General features: G+C 37.9%; 1 protein-coding gene across 1 annotated transcript in view; it reads left to right on the top strand.

Moving 5' to 3' along the window:
- Positions 1 to 57: 57 nt before the first annotated feature.
- Positions 58 to 10,340, top strand: part of SLC25A36 (solute carrier family 25 member 36) — a 44,313-nt gene continuing 34,030 nt past the window's right edge. The window contains exon 1 of the mRNA XM_031555073.1: positions 58 to 94. Within this exon, the coding sequence (XP_031410933.1) occupies positions 58 to 94 (37 nt within the window). The remainder of the gene's footprint in view (positions 95 to 10,340) is intronic.

Here is a 10,340-nt window from a genome sequence, read left to right as displayed (position 1 = left end):
AAAGCAAAACACCTTGAGGTAAAATGGTATTTTTTGCCACCCGTTTTTCGCGTACTTATGGTCGTCGTCGTAGGCGTAGTTCTAGTGCTTCTTGGTGTGCTCAAGAAAAGCACAGTTCAATTTAGAACTGTGGTGTTTTGGGCTTTTTGTTTGTTTCTCTGAGTGCTGAACAAGGAAACTGAAATCCTCAGGCATACTTTCATGGATTTTTTTCGGTATGCAGGATCTGAAGGACTTTAAAGAAAACACAAGGTAAAAGCATGTATTTGCCTCCTGTGTGCTGCAGATGCATCCCAACGAGTAACTGGTTTTCATTTCCCTTTTGTCATAAATGCAACACCTGTGAGGCCTCAGGGGTCTGGCAGAAGCAGAGCCCTCTGTGCGTAGCCCCCAGCCTCGTGCTGGCTGCCCTCAGGTCCCCATGGCTGCAGAACCAGCATGCCCTCCTTGTGGTAAAGGGTTCGGGGCTGCAAAGAAATAAATCAGTTTTGGCCTTTCTGCATTGCTGTGTTAACAGCCTGTTGTGTGCATGGTAGTGATGACAGCAGGTGTGTCAGGTATGCATTCGCTGTGAAGGGATCCCAATGTTGTTTTCTACAGGAATATACTAAAACCTGTGTGTAACTTATTCTTCTGTGGTAATAGAAGTGAAATGTTTGTATTTTAGCAAGCATCTCTTAGAAATAAATCACAATTAGGGAGTCTTTCTTAAAGAATGCTTAGGAAGTTTAGAAGCCTTTGCATCATCAGGAGAAATAGTGTGGTGTCACTGGAGGTGTATTCAGACTTACATGTACATCTGCGTTTGCTGTTAGCAGCATTTATTCCTTATTTCATTCTGGAAAGCTTTGGAAGTTAAATGCTGTCATGGAAGAATTTGCAGAGAAGCACAATGTTTGAGTGTTTCTTGGGTTTTGATTCTGAGCTTTTCAAACCAAACAATCATTTCATCAGTCTTTGTGTAGGCAGTAGGATGTAACCCAAGGGGGCAAGGCACCCTGCATTGCATGAGAATGTTCTTGTTGGTTATGGCTCATATTGATTGTGAAATACAATTATTTACGGGGGAAAAAAAAATAGAGAAGCAGACAGGAATTCTGTTGCCTTTCTGTGATTCTTACGATGTTTTCAGTAATTCTGTAACAATATATTATAAACTGGGGGGAAGAACAATAGTGCTTTGTAGCACTTGGGGTTTTTTGTTTGCTTGTTTTTGCACATGAAGTTACGAATAATCAATTTTTTTTATTTTTTTTTTTCTGCTGTTGATTACACAGTCAGAGTTAGCGGGCAGTTGTGAATACCTGTTCCTGAAGTAGGAGAGATAGAAATGTCTCCTTTAGAATTGATCCTGCAGCCTTCCTAGAGACATGTCAGTTCAGGGGGTTGATTGAATCACTTTAAATTAACTGTTAATTAGTCTAAATGAAAGTGGGTCCCTCTTATTTATATTAATTTTAAAAGAGCTTTAATTCAAATTGAGAATAACTATATAGGCATTTTATAAGTTCACCATTAATTATATTTACCTAATAATTATATTTACCTGATTTGTCTAACTAGATATATTTTATATTCTGATGGAAAAAAGCCTGGTGCCTGTTAAAGCAGATGATAAAGCTTTTGGAATCTTCCCCACAGTTTCCGTCTTAAAGCTTACCCACTGGCCATGTGTTAAACAGCTGTAACACAGAATTACATAACAATGTTATGTGTAAAGAACAGTTGATTTTATGTGGAATGGAGATGACATAACTCAGCTCTCAGTGCAACTATTCCAGGACACACGCAAACACACAGTGGATATTTTTCCTGAGAGTTCAAGGCCCTGATTTCAATTGTTTTGTTCAGCATGATTCTTATTTTTTTATATTTTTCTTGTAATCATCATATGAATTGCGTGCTTCAGCAAAACTACTTTTGCACTTCTCTTAAGTGAATTCTTGAGTGTGTTTCCATCATGTGTCCCTTTTCAGTGAGACAGGCTCTGTTGAAATGTACACAGATGTAACTGTGTGATACCTGTTAATGCCTGCATCTGAGTCCTGTTACGCCTTTCCTTTGGAAAGGAGGTGAGTTGACTTTCTTTGCTTGGTGGCTGTGAAGCATCCTAGATTTTTTTTCCTCTGATACTGTCATGGTTACACCTTCTGATACAGCATCTCACTGATAAAATAATAGTAAATATCCTCTCTGTTCTTCCTAAACATGATTTGGGTATACTGAGCCTGTGCTACAGCTGGAATAATATCCAGCAACATGAAGAAGAACGATGTTCATTTTGGACTCATATGCTCATTAGTGCTGTGGAGGACAGAGATGAGCTTAGAGCCACTGTAGCAGTGCACGTAAACGGAAAAGTTAGGCCTATCCAGTTTTAAGGACTCCTTCTCAAAGAGCATAAAAACTGTCAAGTTTGTAAGTTTTTGTCTTATTCTTTGACCTTTTGATTTCAAGGCTTTATTTAGTGTGACAACTGCATTAAACTGCAGCACAAAACAAAGATAACAATAAACTCTTCCCTTGTCATTCCTGATATAAGTTCTGGGGCATTCCAGTAGTAGTGTCCTTAGTTGTATCATTTAACTTTTTTGGCACACTGTTAAATACCTTTTACACCCCAACGTGCTTTTTTTTTTTGGTAAGAGTCTTCTATTATCTGTTTATAAAACTGTCCTTTATAACTGCTGAGTAATGGTCTAGTCACAGGGTACTATTGAATAATCTACTTTATACACTGCAAAAGCATTTTAAACATCTGTTGGACAAAAGAAGTATGGAACTTATCAGTTAGGGACAAATGTGTCCTAGATAATGCCTTCGTACCCTTGAAGGAAATTATCTTTCTTAGTCTTCCAACTTGGTGACAAAGAATGAAAATCATTTTTATTGGACTGCAGTTATCTTTTATTTTAGCAAATATTATTAGTTCCTGAAAGACCAGTTAACCTTAACATAAATAGATTGTCCTCTGTTGCATATTGCCTTTTGGAAGCTCTGTTGAAGTTTGCTATGATTGCTCCCAGTGGTAATTAGATGTTAAAATGTTAATCTGTGGGGAATCAAGAAGCTGTGAGGCATTCTCAAGGGATCAAGGAAAAGATGGTAGCCTGCAATCTGAAGGTGAGGTAGAGTTGTGCTCAACTCATACCCTTCATTTTTCATCTTTTTTTTTTTCTTTGGCAGAGATGAATATCCACTTCAGGAATAGTTGAATGCCTCCTGATAAGTGGAAGTGCATTTTTAAGAAAAATTGGTTAATTAGACATGGGTTGTTTCCTTATATGTAATTGCAGTTCTTGGAAGAATGAAAGATAGGAAAAGATTACCAAAGATATTTCTTAAATCCTCACCAAAGCAAAGATTATCTAACTGCTGTATAAATTCTACTTAACTCGTTGTTTAAAAAACAGTACTAAGATGAAACTGGTGTGAATTCTTTATATTAGCTACTTACTGTGATGTCTTTACCATCCAGCGTTTGTTAGCTCTGAGTTGCAAACATGGTGGGAGTTAAAAGATGGTTAAAAGATAAAAGCTGTGTCAGTACCTCTGATAGCCCTGCTCTCACTGCATTTTAATAGTGAGCTTAATTCTGAGGAGTCCTGGGAAGGGCAAGCCAATGGGTGCCTTGGTCATACAGCAGAGGCTGTTAGTACAGATTGAGATGTCAGCTCAGGTGGATGGGAAGAAACCATGCGATGTCATTATGAGAACTCTCAGGTCTGTCATAGGGCACTAAGTGCACAAATGGGCTTCAAGAAGAAGGCAGTCCTTTCTATATAATAATGTTTTATATAAGTAATTAGTAGTGTCAGAAATTAGATGCTACAGGTCTCAAGTAGTTATGATTTTTTAGGTGTATGGTTCCACTTACTTTGCATTTTATGTATTTATGTACTCAGCAGTCCTTTTGTTCCTGATCCCTCTGGCCATTTCTACTGTTATTGTATTATTATTATTCAGACAATCTTATGTCAGTCCTATTAATAGGTCTTTCTGCTTCTTAACTGAGCTAGTTTAGTCAGTGCTAATTGCTTCTGCATAGCACACCTATGTCTGTCCTTCCCTTAAGCTCTGTTATAACTTCATGTTTTGGTGTATGTACACTTGTTCCCAGAAAATGTGGGTGATGGGAAATAAAGAATTAGCTTGTCTGTTCTGGCAGAGTCTGACCAGCAGTTCAGAAATATAGCCAAGGTAGACTGGCTTTAATGCTGGGGAGAGAGGATCTTGCAACAGTAAATCCTATGAAATTGTTTCACCAGTTGCTGCTTTGATTCAATTACAGCTTGAGTGATGTTTCCTTCTGCCTGTAAATTCAAATAATACGCCATTGACTTTTCATGGATAATTTTATCGTTTCCTGTTCCTGTTCCTGCCCTCAGTGGGCAGCTGAGGCAGATTTGATATCCAGTTCTGCTGAAAGCAGAAGTGATGCACACAATGCACCCTCATTTTATGCATGAGTTGTTCTGTTGGTGGTGGCTTTTAATAACTTAAAACAGACAAGGATTTAAAACCAGATACGAGTATTTTGGCTTTGACTTAATGGTTGGCTTAACATTCATTCCTTGGTTGAAGTATCTCTGTTTAGATGTGTATACAATACCTGGAAGAAACAAACTGCCTGGGATTTGTCAGGTTTCAGGTGCTTTCCTTCCATGTACTGCTGGCTATTTATGACTGTGTGAACAAGTGAAAATTTCACCTGAAGCAAGCTGCTTGTGCTGTCATTGGGCTGTATATGCAACTTTGAACTTTATTTTTAATGCTGTACTATGCTATACTAATGTTACTAAAGTATTCCTTGAATGGACGTTTAAACACCAGTATATCCAGTTATGTCTCCTCTATTTAGACACTAGTGTGCCTTTGTGTGTACAGCCGCACAGCATCTACATGGGTTGCTCTGAAACCTGTTTATTTTCTCAGAAATTACAACAGGTACAAAGAGCACAATAACACTGTTTAGTAGAGCAAATTCTCACCTACAAAACACTTTTTTTCAACATAGCCACCACTGTTAACTATGCATTTTTACCTGAAATGAACAAGAGCCTGCATGGTTGTATGGAACCAGGCTCGTCTTTCACATCACAGTCATTGCTGCTGAAATACACCACCCACTGCCTTACTGTGCTCACATCTGCTGTTTGGTCTCCAGAAACATTCAGAATGTCAGTGGGTGCCATTTTTTCTGCATGGAGGAATTCGGTGACACACCTTTGCTTCGTACACACTTCTGTGTCAGACACCTTTTTGTCAGACTGTTCCTCTGCTGCCATCTGTCACACAACAACAAGAGGTAACAGAACACTGGTGAGAAGGTTCAACCTCTGCTGCCGTCCCACCAGCATCACTTCTGACGTGGGCAAACATCATAACAAAGGAGGCATTACTTTCAGAGCAGCCCTCATATAACATTTACTATATAGAAACCTTCAGAAACCTTTCTCGTATGTTTTTCCAAGATGCATCTGCAAATCCTGTGCTTTTGTGAAAGTGCTGCTTCTTGAACCACTCTGATACCCTTATTTTTTTTTTATAAGTAGGTTCTTTAGAAAGTCTGTGTTTGCTGTTATCACTGGTGGGATGGCCTTGGGGCTCTGGTGTCTTTATCTGCAAGTGGTTGTAAGAGTGTACGGGTGTGGAGTTAAGCAAGTATAAATAATGTAGTAATTAAGACAATGGCAATATCATACATCTATTTATGTCAGGGGAACTACCAGCAAAATATGATATTTTTGCCCCAAGTTATTACTGTTTGTGAATAAAGCTACTAAAATCTTGTCTATCAAGTGCCAGGGATGTATGAATTATGAATTAATATTTACAGACAAAGTATGTGAAACTTTTGGATTTCAAATAAATGACCTCATGGAACATTTAGACAATTATAGTGTATTTATTTATTCCAAAAATATCTCAGAGTTCAGATTAAAAAGACCTTTGGAAAGCTGAATATAAGAAAAATTAATGAAAGTAAAACATTCGTTTCTGAAAACTGTACCTCATGAAATATTCATAGTTCTACAGATAGGAATGTGAGGTGGAATAAAGAAATTTGTTTCAGCCCTTGAAGTTTGATGTCTGCTGATTAGCATTAGATGGTAATTATTTACATAATCACATGATAATGACATCGGGATAGCAGATATAAATGGCTTTGACTAGGAATATCCTTTCATAAAGGTGAGAAGGTGTCCTACAGGCGTCCTATGGGGTTTCTGCTGGGATGAGTTGGAAAAGTACACTTCTGTTTCACTTAATTTACTGATATTTTCATCATGCAAAACTGTTGCTAGTCTAAATATTCCAAATATCTTCAGTATCCCACTCTGACTTTGACTTTTCTTGTTACCACCATCCATTAAAATAATTTCTAATAAGATTAATTTTAATGTTTAAGAGTATGTAGTTGTCTTAATTTTGCCTGTAAAAAGTGCCCATTTCAGATGCAAGTTCTACTTCAGAGTGCTAGTAAGTAGAGGCGTTAGTCTTACTTGAATTCTTTTCTTTGTTTGTCAGCTCGGTAACAGCTTGTCAGAGCCAAAAATATGCCCTTGTCAGTCGAGCAGAGCAGAGCAAACTTAGCACCTGCCTGCAGCAGAGTTCCTGACCTCTACTATACAGTATGTTTTGGTTTTAGAAAAGAGGTTGATCTACATTAAAGATATCACCATTCCTTAATTCAGCTCAGTGTGCATTAGAATGTTTTGTCACTTCAGGCATGGTAAGATGCTCATCCACAGTTTCATGTGTCTGCATGCTTGTTTAGTGTTTTTTTTCCTATCTAGATTGGCAACAAAATATACTGAAACAAAAATATTCTAAGAACACATTTACTCCCCCAAAACTACAGTACAGCTTATTTGTAAATGAATATACAAATTCAAATCCGTATGTTCAGATCTTGCAGTACTGATCTTGCAGGCCAGCCTAAGTGCTGAGACCTGAGTTCAAGGTATCCTTCTGAACAAGAAGCAAAAGTGAAGAGGCAGTAATTGCAACAGGGATTACTTGTGATTCACTTTAAACGCTTCCAAAAATGCCCTAAAAGGCTTCTGAAAATCAAAGAGGCTGGGGGGATAAAGTACCAGGGTTACCTCTGGAAACTTCAGAGCCTGGGACTGGAATGCAGGCTACTGGATGCGCCCTATAACCTCAAGGGTTTTGTTATGGAGATGTAATACCAGAATTAATTTCACCCACTGTGGTCTCTAAATTCATTTGTACATTCCTTGAAAAATGTATAAAATGAACAATGTAATTTCTGTTATCTTTGTGTTTCTTTGTTTCAGAGCTGTCTAGGGTTGGATTGTGGATGCCTTCGAAGTTATTGGTGTTCTGTGGCCTCTGGGGTTTTTGCAGCAGAAGGAAAGAAGTCTGGGTGGAATTTTTCTTTGGTTTGGGCTTTTGCCGTTTTTTGGTCATGTTCTCTTGTTCCTTAGTAAGCTTCCTTGTTTTCTGATTAATATCTTAAAGTGAACATTCCTAATGAACTGACAGAACCTCATCTGTTTGGCATTCCTATGGTTGCTGGTGATCCTCGTTCCTCTTAATCTGCAAAAGATAAGTAATCTGTCTGCTGGCTGCCGTTAGACTGCTGCATAAATTTGTGCTAAATTCATGCAGTTCAGTTACGTTCATTCAGTAGAAGTAAGGGAATTAAATGCATGATAATTCTGAGCTGCCTGTGGCTCAGCATTGAAAACTTACTCATTTTTAAAATAAGTATCAGACTTGTACTGTTTTATCAGATAAACAACAATGCCTTTAGGAAAACCACAGTGTATTTATTGGAGCTCAGTCTGTCATTGAAATTAGAACTAACTCTGTTTAAGGCTGTTAATCTAGCAAGTTTTTAATAACCATTTATGTTCCATGGTGGAAAGGAAAGGCAGTGCATGTGGCAGCTTCCTGTTACCTGAAGGTGCACATTAAAAATAACAACTATTTTTTACAGAACTATGAAGTTTTATAATCTTTATATTTGATAATTTGTTTTTAATGAAACGTGCTGTTAATGTTTTGCTGTGAATGTGGTGATAGTAAGGCGGTAATAATTGTGGTGTGTCATGTATAAGGGCAGAAAATGAATGTGCTGGCAAAGTGTGTTGTGTAATGGCTACTTGCCTGTGATTACTGTGATTTTTTCGTAAGTTGCTTTGTTCAGCCTGTTCAGTCTGGAGAAGAGAAGGCTAAGGGGGGAATCTTATTAATGCTTATAAATATATCAAGGGCAGGTGTCAGGTGGTTGGGGCTCTTTTTAGTGGTGCCCAGCAACAGGATAAGGGGCAGTGGGCAAAAACTGGAGCACACATGAGAAAGAACCATCCTTTCCCAAAATTGTGTTCTGTATGCTCCTGTTTCTTTGTCATTATATCGTTCTTGGTAATCTATTGTCTGTTGACTTTGAAGAATAGCAGCTGAGGAGACCCTGCTCAGAAAATGTAAAAGTAGCTGCTGATTTTGATCTTCTCCTTTTCTAGGGCATGTTTGATAACTCCTGGAGTCCGGCTTGTTTCTTTTTTGTGGGGATTTTTTGTCAATTGTAAAAATTTTACTGGGAGTTTGAGATTATCTCAGGCAACTGGGAGAGGATGTGAGGCTCTGTATGTGGTTTAGTGTGGAAAGACCACTTATCCAGTGGCTCAAGTTAGGTATTTATTAACAGAAACATTATAAAAGTTAGTGTTCTGTTTTCTAGTATTTTCTATCAAATCTCTTGTGTTTTCTTCTATTCTTTTTGAACACTGATCCTTTTTAGTGTACTACATCCTACTTTATAGCATTAATGTTAAGGAGGAATTCATAGTGAAATTTCAGTCCTGTAAGATGGGCTATGAATGGCGCATTAAAAAAAAAAAGTCATTCTATATTAGGGGAAGGAAGTTAAAATACTTTGAAAGGATAAACATCTGAAGATGTCTTTGTACTGTTGCTTGCTGGCATTATTTCCAACTGTGTAAGAAAAGTAGCACTACTTTCCTGCATAGAGGATAGATAGCTTTGTCAGTGTTTTGGCTTTCTGAAGATTTATCTGCAAATACACAATGTTCATGAGCATCTAGCTGGAACAATTCATCTCACTCTGTGTGTTTCAGCTCCTCTGTAATTATTACTGGCTGGCCTCAAGATACAGTTCTTTTGAGCCTCTGCTGATGAATCTCCAATTCTGCTTTGCTACGGACTTTTTGAGCATTTTTGTGTTGCTCTTTGCCTGTTCACAGCTGTGAAAAACCCAATCTTGGAATTAGTCCAATGATTGTTTATATTATGACATAATGCGGCGTTCACCTGGAACGTGTTGGTGGTGAAGTTAATACCTTAGAACGCTTGGTCTGTGACTTCTCCTGTCTCAGCTTTCAAAAGATCAATTAAAATTTTACCTAGCTTCAGTTTCAGTAATTACTGATGAATGTAGGATTGTTTTAGTACATTTTGTCTGGAAATGTCATTCTTCAAAGTAAACTAGGTAGAAACCCCAGAGTGTTTAAATGTTATTAATATGTGAAACAAATTCAAGATGGGTTCTTCCCTGTCTGACATACAAAAGAAGGAAACCAGAACAACCCTGATGGATTGAAAACGCCCATGGCATCCAATTCTAGTCAAGGAAGTTAACTGAGTTTGCTACAGGAAATGATTTTTCCTATTTTGGTACAAGCTGAGCAGGTGCAGTGTGCGAAATCTTTGGATCTAATGAAGAATTAGACCTGATAAAGAAGCAGTATTTCAAATGAAAATACTCTGTCATGAGTATTATTGAGTTATCTACATGACATGGCAAAATACTGACTTGGAGTTCCCTATCTGAAATGTTTTTACTGAACTCACTGTTTTCTCTCCCTACTTTGGGAGCAGAGACTCACCTGAGAGATAAAAAGGTCCTGTGAGACTGCTTAATAGCTTAAGGATATTAAATAGAGAGAACATAATTCTTAACTGTATTTGGAATGGAGTGGAAGAGTTCCCTAAGCTCTTGAATTGTATCTGCAGTCTAGGCTTACAGCTCAAGTGTGGTCTCTAATACAAACTATGCAGTAGTTTGTGGAAGAAGCCTGCACTCGGCATTTAAGCATGCTTCCCTTTTCACCTCCTCCTTTCTAACAGGAAGCTAATTCAGCACAACTTCTCTTTTCTGCATTTTACAATGACAGTTAAACTTGCCTGTAAAGAGTATGTACACCAGGTTGGCTTCCTGGGGCAGAACTAATCCAATAGTTTATGAGTTCAGCAGATGTTTCTGCTTTTGTGGCCAGGTGTAATCTCCTTTTCCCTGGAGTAAATGCTATCTGAGTGAATGGCCAAAAATTTAATTACCTTTTTTTTTT

Source organism: Meleagris gallopavo, chromosome 11 (assembly GCF_000146605.3).
Source record: "Meleagris gallopavo isolate NT-WF06-2002-E0010 breed Aviagen turkey brand Nicholas breeding stock chromosome 11, Turkey_5.1, whole genome shotgun sequence".
Taxonomy (NCBI): domain Eukaryota; kingdom Metazoa; phylum Chordata; class Aves; order Galliformes; family Phasianidae; genus Meleagris; species Meleagris gallopavo.
Note: the sequence above shows the minus strand (reverse complement) of the source record. Positions and strands in the feature narration are given on the sequence as shown.